Below are 14,273 nucleotides of genomic sequence, written 5' to 3'. Positions count from 1 at the left end.
GGTGTATCAGTTTAACACACAGGGCTGGAGGCTCGACGTGGACCGGATGCGGCACGAGCACGGAGGAGATGACGGCATCGCGCTTTATTACAAAGGACAGGGATCTAAAGCGTCCTGTTACATATTCAAGTGAGGAAATTTCATCAGTTTCCCAGCTATTCTGTCAGATCAGATACATGTCCTCATTTATATTTCTAACATAGGTATTACGATTATTTTGGTCATTTGTTGTTTTTACTTAATAATAAACTAATTCTCTTGGTGTAACACTGTGGTTCCCAACCAGGAGGTTCACTTAACATTATTTTAAATAAGACAAAAAGAGCTTTAAAACACCTAAAACAACAACAACAAAAAAAACAACAAAAAAATATATGAAAAGTGAAAAAAAAATTCTCATTTTATCCTTGGAAAAAACTGTGTGTGTGTATATATATATATATATACACTCACCTAAAGGATTATTAGGAACACCTGTTCAATTTCTCATTAATGCAATTATCTAATCAACCAATCACATGGCAGTTGCTTCAATGCATTTAGGGGTGTGGTCCTGGTCAAGACAATCTCCTGAACTCCAAACTGAATGTCAGAATGGGAAAAAAAGGTGATTTAATCAATTTTGAGCGTGGCATGGTTGTTGGTGCCAGACGGGCCGGTCTGAGTATTTCACAATCTGCTCAGTCACTGGGATTTTCACGCACAACCATTTCTAGGGTTTACAAAGAATGGTGTGAAAAGGGAAAAACATCCAGTATGCGGCAGTCCTGTGGGCGAAAATGCCTTGTTGATGCTAGAGGTCAGAGGAGAATGGGCCGACTGATTCAAGCTGATAGAAGAGCAACTTTGACTGAAATAACCACTCGTTACAACCGAGGTATGCAGCAAAGCATTTGTGAAGCCACAACACGCACAACCTTGAGGTGGATGGGCTACAACAGCAGAAGACCCCACCGGGTACCACTCATCTCCACTACAAATAGGAAAAAGAGGCTACAATTTGCACGAGCTCACCAAAATTGGACAGTTGAAGACTGGAAAAATGTTGCCTGGTCTGATGAGTCTCGATTTCTGTTGAGACATTCAGATGGTAGAGTCAGAATTTGGCATAAACAGAATGAGAACATGGATCCATCATGCCTTGTTACCACTGTGCAGGCTGGTGGTGGTGGTGTAATGGTGTGGGGGATGTTTTCTTGGCACACTTTAGGCCCCTTAGTGCCAATTGGGCATCGTTTAAATGCCACGGCCTACCTGAGCATTGTTTCTGACCATGTCCATCCCTTTATGACCACCATGTACCCCTCCTCTGATGGCTACTTCCAGCAGGATAATGCACCATGTCACAAAGCTCGAATCATTTCAGATTGGTTTCTTGAACATGACAAGAGTTCACTGTACTAAAATGGCCCCCACAGTCACCAGATCTCAACCCAATAGAGCATCTTTGGGATGTGGTGGAACGGGAGCTTCATGCCCTGGATGTGCTTCCCACAAATCTCCATCAACTGCAAGATGCTATCCTATCAATATGGGCCAACATTTCTAAAGAATGCTTTCAGCACCTTGTTGAATCAATGCCACGTAGAATTAAGGCAGTTCTGAAGGCGAAAGGGGGTCAAACACAGTATTAGTATGGTGTTCCTAATAATCCTTTAGGTGAGTGTATATACACACAGTGCATACACAGCCACACACATATAGATATAATATATAAGTATATAAATATAACATATATACACACAGTGCATACACAGCCACACACATATAGATATAATATATAATATATAAGTATATAAATATAACATATATACACACATATTATTTAAACAAAAACTTTTATGACAGAAGTGATTAATAGCAATAAATTGATTTGACAGCACTAATATATATATATATATATATATATATATATATATATATATATATATATATATATATATATATATATATATATATATATATATATATATATATATATATATATAAAATCAATCTCCCCTAAAAAAATTAAAATTGACATATTTCTGTGTTAAAAATGTTAAAAACAGTTGGATTATTTGTATAGTACAATGACCTCTTATACATCAAAAGATCAAGGAAAATTTGATTTCTCAGTTCATGACCCCTTTAATTTATTAAATATTTTGTTGAAATAAAATCACACAGTCTTTCAAAAACATGCCCATTTCAAAATCGAAATAGTTTCTTTTTCATAGAATATTTTCATAGATAATTTTTCATATACATTTTTCTTGCCTGTGTTTGTCTCTTAGACCTCCAGAAATTGAGACGGAGACGGTGAACCGGACGCTCAGACAGTGCTGTGAAGGCTGGGCCGGCCCGCACTGCTCACAGGGTGAGATATCACGCGCCTGTAGTCTTTGTGGATCATCGGATATTAAAAATGTTGTTGAATCACAAGTCGTCCAAATTTTGGAGACTATGGACACCTGTGTATTCTTTTCTACAGAAACTCTGACCACCTACTATGGGGTTTTTACTCTGCTTTATTTCTTTTCCTTTTTCTGTCATGTGTCTGAATAATATATGCAGGAAGAGATGTATACTTTTTTATATGTAGCTGTTCATCTCTCAGCGCTTTGGGGTTTGTTTGTCTGTTCATTGACATTATTGTACGTGTCTGTGTTATTTGAAAATCAAAATAAATAATGATTTTTTTTTTTTTTTTTGAATGTTGTTGATATGTTATTTTCTCTGTATGCACAGAGATGTCTTCTTCATGCATGTTGTGTGTCTCTGTGTGCAGGAGTGGGTGCCAGGGGTCAGTGTTTCTCCACCTGGACGTGTGAGGAGTTTCCCGGGGTTCATAACTCGTCCCTCATGGCACTGGAGCAGTGTTGCAGTAACCTGTGGGGATTGAGCTGGAGGAACGCATCCGATCAGACGTGTCTGTCGTGCACATACACACTCCTGCCAGGTTACTAGTGTGCTTCACATCCCTCAATAGATGCTTACACCTTAATTTAAAGTGCACCTGTTATGCTTTTTGCGGATAGTACGTTTCATAATAGCTGTTAATATAGTATGTGAATGTAAAAGGTCTACACAGTTTCAAAGATCAAAGTGCAAATAAATACAATTATTGTCTCCCAAAAGATATTAACTATGACTTTTACCTCAATAATCTTCTTATTACTCATTATTAATAGTTAGTAAGGTAGTTACGTTTAGGTATTAAGGGATGTAGAATATGGTCATGCAAAATAAGGCATTAATATGTGGTTTATAAGTACTAATAAACAGCCAATATCTTAGTAATATGCATGATAATAAGCAACACGTTAATAGTGAGAACTGGACCCTAAACTAAAGTGTGACCGAAAGAACTGATTCTGAACTGAAGCGAGTCGTCTAATTCCAGTCTCACTTCCTGCTGAATCTGTAGGTGTGTAACTAATTAGCATAATGCCCGTCTCTGGTCTTGATTGGCTGAACAGCGTCTCTTAGCCCCGCCCTCAAACACTGTAGTGTATCTGAGACTGGAAGAGTTTGGTTTGTGTTGTTCATGTCGAGATTTTCTGAGATTGATACGGTAAAACCCACGCCATCGTCACTGTTCATATCACTGTGATCAAGAGCTGAGATTCAGATATGATAATGAGCATTTGGATTCTGACCAATCACAGCAGAGCAGCTCTCAGAGAGGCGGAGCTTAGAGAGACTGATATGGAGCGAATTATGTGCCATAATTATAACAAACAAATCCAGCATTTTGCAAACAAACTCAATCTACTTTGCAAAGGAAAACTCCACTCGCAAACAAACTCGATCCGCTTTGCAAAGGAAAACTCGACTCGCAAACAAACAGAAAGCAATGTGCAAGCACAAAGGTCAGTTTGAGTGAAAATGCAGTGGAGTTACAAATATGTATTGTGTTTTACAAATATAAATAAATGAGCCAAGATAATACTTCACAAATATATACAAACCATCCTTCAAATTGCATGTAACCTTTGAACAAATACCAAATCTAGTGCATACAAATGCATATCTGTCTGTTATGATTGTGTGACGCTTCGCTTTTTATGAGATCTCTCGGCTCGATTTTCTCACAAATGCGTCCAGGCAGATTTTCTCACAAATGTATCCAGTCATATTTTCTCACAAATGCGTCCAGGCAGATTTTCTCACAAATGCAGTTGAGCAACTTCCTCTTCTAAAACAGTAGATGGCGCTAAACTAGAGGCTAATTTAGCGCTAGTCTCCCAGGAGAAGCACTGATTTGAAACTTGCCTTTGCCTACAGCTGAGGAAAATGACCGGTGAACGGGTGTGTTTCTGTCTTATTTGATCTATAATTAACCTTTTTGAGGTTTTCTCTTGCAAAATGTTTATTGCCTATCTAGACAGAAATCCACATTAGCACTTAGTAGCACTTCATTCTCTCTAGGATCGGGGAATCTATAAGCTGAAAGCTCTGCCATCTTGTTGCTTTTTGTCATTTTTTTCTGCATCGGACTCATGCGAAATTACTAAATTAGTGATTATGTCTACACTGAACAAATCTATTTCTTTCGTTCTCCATAAATGAATACGTTTCACATTTCATTTAATTGAGCGGCGGGTTTCATTTGTGTGTCCAAAATAATAATTTGGGCACGGCATACGTCACAGGCAAGTTAAGAAACAATTGTATATTGTTTGTTTTGTTCATTAATTATTTTATTACATTAACAGTAAAGCTGACTGAATTCCAACTAAATAAATAAATAAGTGGGACCCTCCTTTCAATTAAATGAAATGTTCTCATTCATTTATGGAGAACGAAAGAAATAGATTTGTTCAAGTGTAGACATAATCACTAATTTAGTAATTTCGCATGAGTCCGATGCAGAAAAAAATGACAAAAAGCAACAAGATGGCAGAGCTTTCAGCTTAGATTCCCCGATCCTAGAGAGAATGAAGTGCTACTAAGTGCTAATGTGGATTTCTGTCTAGATAGGCAATAAACATTTTGCAAGAGAAAACCTCAAAAAGGTTAATTATAGATCAAATAAGACAGAAACACACCCGTTCACCGGTCATTTTCCTCAGCTGTAGGCAAAGGCAAGTTTCAAATCAGTGCTTCTCCTGGGAGACTAGCGTTAAATTAGCCTCTAGTTTAGTGCCATCTACTGTTTTAGAAGAGGAAGTTGCTCAACTGCATTTGTGAGAAAATCTGCCTGGACGCATTTGTGAGAAAATCGAGCCGAGAGATCTCATAAAAAGCGAAGTGTCACACAATCATAACAGACAGATATGCATTTGTATGCACTAGATTTGGTATTTGTTCAAAGGTTACATGCAATTTGAAGGATGGTTTGTATATATTTGTGAAGTATTATCTTGGCTCATTTATTTATATTTGTAAAACACAATACATATTTGTAACTCCACTGCATTTTCACTCAAACTGACCTTTGTGCTTGCACATTGCTTTCTGTTTGTTTGCGAGTCGAGTTTTCCTTTGCAAAGCGGATCGAGTTTGTTTGCGAGTGGAGTTTTCCTTTGCAAAGTAGATTGAGTTTGTTTGCAAAATGCTGGATTTGTTTGTTAAATTATGGCACATAATTCACTCCATAGACTGAATCTTCAAACAAAGCGTTTCAGACACTGAGAGGAAAGACACTGCGGTGGAGACACTGCGGTGGACACTTTCAGACACTGCGGTGGAGATTATGAGGACATTACAGTGTTTTTGAGCTTGGAAGCATGTGTATCTGTTGTAGGAGACTCAGAAACAACATTAGCAACCCTTTATATGCACATTTATAAATATAAAATTTCCATTATTTTCAATAAAAAAATGTTAACATTAATGCAATGTGAAGCATATTTGTAATTCATACATAAATGAAACAGGTCAGATTTCTGTTATAGTTCTAATAAATCGAATGTGTTTAAAAATAAACAATAACCAGGTTTCCATATTCATGCATATTTATTAGCTTTTTCATTTCTGTATGACTGACAAATAATTATATATTACGTTTATTAGTTTGTTAAAACTGTGTAATCCAAATGTATAGAAATTTTGGTAACACTTTATTTTACAGTGTCCTTGGTACATGTCACATGTACTTACCACAGTAATAACAGTAAATTATGCATAATTACATGCAACTAACCCTAAACCAAACCCTAATCCTACCCTAACCCTATAGTAAGTACATGTTGTTAATTATTATTACTCAGTACTTATAATTATAATTACACTGTAACAATGACACCTTTAAATAAAGTGTAACCAAAATTTTATATGCATTTCAAACACATCTTTGTTTTGCACTCGTTTATTTCAGATGAGGCAAATTCTGAATCAAGATGCACCAATGCTACATTTTCTAAATGTCATAAACATTTGTTAACAAACAAGTATTCATGTTAACTTGGTCGGCAGAGTTGAACATTGATGTCACACATAAAGAGTGGTATCGTATTTGTGAAAACACTAAGAGGGTTTCAAGAGACATTCAAATTATATAAATTCAGTATAAGATTTTATTGGACTCCGACCCGGCTGTTTAGGCTGAAGCTGAGGGATAATGCACACTGCTGGAAGTGCTGCAGCTCGGAAGGGACTCTTTTTCATCTGCTCTGGAAATGTCCCATGATTCAGAACTATTGGCTAAAGATTCATGACTGCATTGAAAACATTTCCCGGATTAGCTTGGAGTTTTGCCCGGGGCTAGATGTATTAAATTATCCACAATTGACATCGAACTGTGGAGCAGCGGACTTTATTCAGACCAGTATAATGGTTGGAAAACAAATATTAATGAGAAACTGGAAGAATAAGACAATGAGAAAATGAGGAATGAGAAACGGAGTTGGCAAAAATCCGGAAAATATGTGCAATATATTGCTTCCAGATTAGAGATTTATTATTTATTTATTTATTTATTCATTTATTTATTTATTTTCTATCTGATTTCTATTACCTCTTTTGGCTTAATCGTTTTATTTATTTTTTATTCAAAAATGTATCATCACTATGGGATATATGTTAAGATGTCAATTGTAATGTTGACTAAAATGTAACAATGGTGTTCAAAAACTAATAATAATAATAAATATATAATAATAAAATACTAATTACAAACAAAAACAAGTATTCATTACTTCAATGAGCTCATTGTTTCTGCATTAAATTATTACATTGTTTAAATTAATACATTTTTAGCTAACTGTGATTTTGTATGTACATTTCTGAAATACATAACTTAGACAGTTTCCTCTGATAACAGATCACTGTAAATTATAATGTGTATTTTTTCTGTAAAGCTGCTTTGAAATGACGTGTATTGTGAAAAGCGCTATACAAATAAACGTGAATTGAATTGTATTTATTTGAGTGTGTTTCTGTGTCTCTCCCCTCAGACGTCAGGTCTTCTCCGGTGATTCGTGGCGTTCGTGACCCGCAGGCGTCCGGCACCTGTATGAGTTGGGGTGGGACTCACTACCGTACCTTTGACCGGAAACACTTCCACTTCCAGGGCAGTTGCACGTACCTGTTGGCCTCATCCACTGACGGGACCTGGGCCGTATACACCAGTTCAGTGTGCGACACTGTGGGACACTGTCGCAAGGTACAAACACACACTCGCTGTGAGTTTATATTCCCACAAACGCCTGTTTAGAAGTCAACATGATCTCAAAATGGACCATTTGCTTAAAGTCAAGTCAAGTCACCTTCATTTATAGAGCGCTTTTAAACATACAGATTTTTCACAGCAGCTTTACAGTGATAATAGGAAATTACAGTAACAGAGATTGTTTTGGCTTTACAGCAGCTCTAGGATAAAGTTATTGTCCAGCTAAAGTTAGTTTTGATTGATTCACTTCTGTTGTAAAAATCATTAGTTATTAACTTAGGGGACGCTCACTCGACTCCGTTTTAACTGAAAACTTTGAATGCGTTCTTAACTTAATAGAACACTTGTTCCTGGTCTTTTAGTGCATAATTTATCGGTCGATGTTATAAACATATTTTACCTTAAAAAATATTCATAATCTTTTATCAAAATGTACTACTTTTCCTAAAGACTTCAAATTCAAATTAATTCCTCATGGATAAAATCAAGTCCTTCATTATGTTTCTTTGTTTAATATATCCAGGTTTATTCTAAAATAAATCATATTTGGAGGAAAAATTGGTTTCCAATTTCATGTTCATATGTTGATATTGTTGCAAAAAATCATTTTATGGTATAAATGCAAAATTTTCCCAAAGGCTTCTCGGTAGCGTTACTTAAAGCCTTAATGCATAATGCATTATAAAGGCATTTATTATAATGAATAATGCATTCAATCTTTTCTGCATTATATCATATAATGCATTTATTTGAATGCAAATAAATAATTGTAACCAAAGTTAAAATGCATTATAATATTTGCAGATTCCTTGTTATATCTAGAAATTGGTTGTTTGCCATGTGTTTTATGCATTATACTTTCTAAAGGTGCAACAATGAATACAGTAGATAAGTATTATAATGCATTTTAAGGTGCATCACAAGGCATAATTAATGCATTAAAAATACTTTTATAAAATAAAGGTTTTAGGTAGTGTCCATAGTAAATTTGGTTTGCAAAAGCCATTTCATGTTTACTTCAACATCTTCAACATGTTGAAATTGTAGCAGTGTTTTAGTTTAAAGGTTTAGGCTGTATGATTAGCACCAGGAAACTTGATTTGTGTCTTCGTTTGTTACTCAAAGATCGGCCAATTCAAGAAAATCATCTTATAATCTCATCTCAGAACACAACACTCATCTTTTGCATCTGGTTTCAAGTTATTCAAGGTCATTATGAACAGGCCGATGAACAAAACATATAATTTGTCTTAAACAGATGTGACATTTGTTTCTACAGCTGGTTTCTGTTGGTCATTGCATGAGAAATCCATGAAACCATCAAGCTGGAAACTTGGCAGCTTGTCTTGAACCTCAATGATACAGAAAGTGTAACTGGTTTTGGGAGTTTGGGATGTTATTATATTGATTATGATTGTTGATTAACAGGTGGTCGTCTTGGCTGTTGTTTATGTGGTTTGTTCTGTGTTTTAGGGTCTGCGGATGATGTTGGGTCTTGGCTTGGTCTCTATTCACAAAGGAAACATGACGGTTAATGGTTTATCTCTACCGCAGGGTGAACCGCTCTTCCAAAACGGTAAGAGACGCTTTATTCCTGATTCTATATTATGTCCTGTATTGCTGCTGAAAAACTCATCCTTAACCAGTGGTATATGTTTTCTTTTCTTTTCTTTCAGCTATATTTCAATAAACAATTTTTTTAAATAGTTTAAATATAAGTTATTTTTAGTTAAAAAGTTCATTTTTAGTAGTTAAAATGTTTTTAATACTTTTTAATAGTTAAATTTTTTTAGGAGAGTATATTTACCCATACTTATTTATTTATTTATAAATAAAATATATACATATTTAATGATATATCTGTTATAATGTTTTTTGGTCTCCCTACATAATTTATCTTCGGAATACATAGTTGCAATATTTTTTTGTCTTCTTACAGTAAGTGTAATATTTTAATATCTTAGTTAACGATAATTACACGGTTTGGGGTGTGACTTCCGGTTTGCTGTTACACTTCATGTTACTGGCCAAGTATCTGTGTATGAAATATATTGAAGTGTGTTTCTGGTGACGTGTGTGTGTCGTCAGGAGTCAGCGTTCACTGGCTGGGTGACTTTGTGTTTGTGGAGAGCGGTTTGGGCGTCAGACTGAAGTTCGACATGGAGAACACCGTCTACCTTACCGTCACTGCAGAACACCTCGCGGCCACTAGGGGGCTTTGCGGAGTTTACAACAACAACCCAGATGGTAAGAACGTTTAGCGTGGTTTGGAAAGATTGGATAAATAAAATTACCAAATTCTGACATATTATATTCTTTCTACTGCATTTTGAGTGTATGTTTTTGCATTCCTACACTTAAAAGAAAAATTTCCACTTAGAAATTGCTAGTAAAATTCGCACATTATCACATTTACATTTATGCATTTGGGAGACGCTTTTTTACATTGTATTTCAAGGGACACATTTACATTCTTATCAGTTCTTGCTTTCCCTGGGAATCAAACCCATGATGACCTTGGCGTAGCAAGCACCAATGCTCTACTGTTTGAGCTAATCTTTAATCATTGTACTGTTTACAACTTATTGTACATTTTAACATTTCAATTTTCTGCAGACGACTTCACTACCAGCGGTGGAAGTGTGTCTCAGTACGCCGCCAGCTTTGGAAACTCATGGCGTGTACAAGATCAGCAAGGCCAGGTGGGACACGATCTCTTTAAGTATTTACATACAATTTGATTGATAAAAAAAAGAGGCAGCACGGCTACTAAATAGAATTAGTTATGTTTGCATAATCATGTATTTTAAAAAAGTCCTTATACCCTGTTTTGGATGTAAGCATACAGTAGTGTAGTGATGCTGCTGAGTTGTGTTGTGGTGTGTAACACAGGTGTGTAGTGATGACGCTGAGTTGTGTTGTGGTGTGTAACACAGGTGTGTAGTGATGCTGCTGAGTTGTGTTGTGGTGTGTAACACAGGTGTGTAGTGATGCTGCTGAGTTGTGTTGTGGTGTGTAACACAGGTGTGTAGTGATGACGCTGAGTTGTGTTGTGGTGTGTAACACAGGTGTGTAGTGATGCTGCTGAGTTGTGTTGTGGTGTGTAACACAGGTGTGTAGTGATGACGCTGAGTTGTGTTGTGGTGTGTAACACAGGTGTGTAGTGATGCTGCTGAGTTGTGTTGTGGTGTGTAACACAGGTGTGTAGTGATGCTGCTGAGTTGTGTTGTTGTGTTGTGTAACACAGGTGTGTAGTGATGCTGCTGAGTTGTGTTGAGTTACACAGGTGTGTAGTGATGCTGCTGAGTTGTGTTGAGTTACACAAGTGTGTAGTGATGCTGCTGAGTTGTGTTGTGTTGTGTAACACAGGTGTGTAGTGATGCTGCTGAGTTGTGTTGTTGTGTTGTGTAACAGTGTGTAGTGATGCTGCTGAGTTGTGTTGTGTCTAACACAGGTGTGTAGTGATGCTGCTGAGTTGTGTTGTGTTGTGTTACACAGGTGTGTAGTGATGCTACTGAGTTGTGTTGTTGTGTTGTGTTACACAGGTGTGTAGTGATGCTGCTGAGTTGTGTTGTTGTGTTGTGTAACACAGGTGTGTAGTGATGCTGCTGAGTTTGTTGTGTGTAACACAGGTGTGTAGTGATGCTGCTGAGTTGTGTTGTTGTGTTGTGTAACACAGGTGTGTAGTGTTGCTGCTGAGTTGTATTGTTGTGTTGTGTTACACAGGTGTGTAGTGATGCTGCTGAGTTGTGTTGTGTGGTATAACACAGGTGTGTAGTGATGCTGCTGAGTTGTGTTGTTGTGTTGTGTAACACAGTGTGTAGTGATGCTGCTGAGTTGTGTTGTGTGTAACACAGGTGTGTAGTGATGCTGCTGAGTTGTGTTGTTGTGTTGTGTTACACAGGTGTGTAGTGATGCTACTGAGTTGTGTTATTGTGTTGTGTTACACAGGTGTGTAGTGATGCTGCTGAGTTGTGTTGTGTTGTGTAACACAGGTGTGTAGTGATGCTGCTGAGTTGTGTTGTTGTGCTGTGTAACACAGGTGTGTAGTGATGCTGCTGAGTTGTGTTGTTGTGTTGTGTAACACAGGTGTGTAGTGATGCTGCTGAGTTGTGTTGTTGTGTTGTGTTACACAGGTGTGTAGTGGTGCTGCTGAGTTGTGTTGTTGTGTTGTGTTACACAGGTGTGTAGTGGTGCTGCTGAGTTGTGTTGTTGTGTTGTGTAACACAGGTGTGTAGTGATGCTGCTGAGTTGTGTTGTTGTGTTGTGTTACACAGGTGTGTAGTGATGCTGCTGAGTTGTGTTGTTGTGTTGTGTAACACAGGTGTGTAGTGATGCTGCTGAGTTGTGTTGTTGTGTTTTGTTACACAGGTGTGTAGTGATGCTGCTGAGTTGTGTTGTGTGTAACACAGGTGTGTAGTGATGCTGCTGAGTTGTGTTGTTGTGTTGTGTAACACAGGTGTGTAGTGATGCTGCTGAGTTGTGTTGTGTGTAACACAGGTGTGTAGTGATGCTGCTGAGTTGTGTTGTTGTGTTGTGTAACACAGGTGTGTAGTGATGCTGCTGAGTTGTGTTGTTGTGTTGTGTTACACATGTGTGTAGTGATGCTGCTGAGTTGTGTTGTTGTGTTGTGTAACACAGGTGTGTAGTGATGCTGCTGAGTTGGGCCACAGCTGTGATCTCTCGAGGGACGTTTCTCTACGCCGAGACGCAGAGACAGCGTGTCATCGTCTGAAGGAAAGCCCCTTCTCACACTGCCATCACCAGGTCAGATTATAATAATCATATAATAATAATTTGTAACATTTATTCTGGGTACTCGAAGCGCTTTACATTGAATGGGGAAATCTCCTAAAGATTACAGGAAACTTACACTAGATCGATTAACAAGCTTCCTGACCAGTGTTGGGGAAAGTTACTTTGTTACTAAGTTACTAAGTTATGCATTACAATATTGCGTTACTCCCTTAAAAAGTAACAAATTTCAGAAATGCTCAAGCAAACCTTCAGCTGCTGTTATTCTGGAAAACGGAAGAATACGACCCTTATACACTTGATTTACCAATAAAAACAAAACAAAATCTATAGTAATTTTTGCTTATGGTGTAACTGAATCATCGAAGGTCAGAAGCAAGTACGTTGGTCAATAAAGTGAGATTTGATAAAAATGTTTGTTTTATATAACATATTTAGCTATTGGAGGTTTGCATAGTATTCTGATTCTGCATTTCACAGATTTTATTCATTTTGAGGAATATTGAATCTTTTTGTGTGCAAGTGAGATGACTAAATGCTCACATTTAGTCTAGAGCTACAATAACCATCCTTATTTGAAAAAGTAACTCAGATATTTTGTTGTAAATTTTAAAAGTAATGCGTTACTTTACTAGTTACTTGAAAAAGTAATCTGATTACTTAACTTAAATGACTTGTAATGAGTTACTCTCAGTCTCAACACTGTTCCTGACTAACATGTGGCCCTTCGCTCAGGTGGACCCCGGCCCGTATATCGACACGTGTCTGTATCTGTTCTGCAGTCTGGATGTGAGCGAGAGAGAGACGGCGCTGTGCGATACGCTAGCCAGCTACGTGCGCGAGTGCGCGACGCAACACGTCATCATCCGCTGGAGGGCCGCCGGCTTCTGTGGTAATAATCATAATATTTACTTCCTCCTAAACTGACTTCTGTTGGCGCTAAAATAATCTTATGGATAACATTAGAATATAGTTTAAAATATAAAAAGAAAAACTAGTAATAAAAAATATATTTTATATTTATAGACAGATTTTACTAAATATAAAAAAATTTGATTTCTTAAAGTTGAACCAAGTTTTGTGCCATTAAAAAATTACTTTGAAATCCTTAAAGCAGCTGAAATTTTTTTTAAAGTTTAATGTTATTATTTTTATACTGTTGTTTTTAAGATACATGTTTTATGGATACATGGATAAAACATAGTTAAGAATAAATAAATAAAAATAGATAAAAATGCATAGGTGAACAAGAGAAATACGGCGGTATCTCTCTCGAATAAATAAAAATGAAATTAGATTAAAATAAATAAATAATAAATAAATTAACATTACTTATTTTGTTATTTATTTAAAGAAAAATACATAGATTAAAATAAATAAATACAAATTACATTAAAATAAATTAGATTAAAATAAATAAATGATTAAAATAAATGAATACAAATGATGTTAAAATAAATATAAATAAAAAATAATAAACAAACCTGTCTCTAAATACATTATTTAATGCATTTAATATATTTTATTATTTTATATATATATATATATATATATATATATATATATATATATATATATATATATATATATATATATATATATTTTTTTTTTTATAATTTTTTATTTATATTTATACATATATATATATATATATATATATATATATATATATATATATATACTGTATATATATATATACTGTATATATATATAAATAAATATATGATTTGTTATATGTATTTTATTTTGTTTATATTTTTTTATATCAAAATATATATATATATATATATATATATATATATATATATATATATTAATATTTATTAATATTTATATTTATATATTTCTCTCTTTATATTCATGCTACATGTATTGTGTTTGTTTAACAATGATAATGCCTGTTATTTGCAATGGTAAAAAC

At 35.6% G+C, this 14,273-nt stretch overlaps 1 protein-coding gene across 1 annotated transcript in view; it reads left to right on the top strand.

Moving 5' to 3' along the window:
• Positions 1–2,576: 2,576 nt before the first annotated feature.
• The window catches only part of sspo (SCO-spondin), a gene marked incomplete at its 3' end in the record, with an annotated part of 116,103 nt that continues 104,406 nt past the window's right edge, over positions 2,577–14,273 (top strand). The window contains 7 exon segments of the mRNA XM_084102078.1: positions 2,577–2,946; positions 7,391–7,591; positions 9,071–9,173; positions 9,686–9,844; positions 10,214–10,299; positions 12,239–12,364; positions 13,088–13,244. Of these exon segments, the coding sequence (XP_083958204.1) occupies positions 2,707–2,946; positions 7,391–7,591; positions 9,071–9,173; positions 9,686–9,844; positions 10,214–10,299; positions 12,239–12,364; positions 13,088–13,244 (1,072 nt within the window). The 5' untranslated portion in view covers positions 2,577–2,706.

The sequence above is a fragment of the Abramis brama genome (genome assembly GCF_963993115.1).
Source record: "Abramis brama genome assembly, chromosome: 24".
Lineage (NCBI taxonomy): Eukaryota > Metazoa > Chordata > Actinopteri > Cypriniformes > Leuciscidae > Abramis > Abramis brama.
The sequence above is the reverse complement of the archived record's forward strand: the minus strand, read 5'-3'. Positions and strand labels throughout refer to the sequence as shown.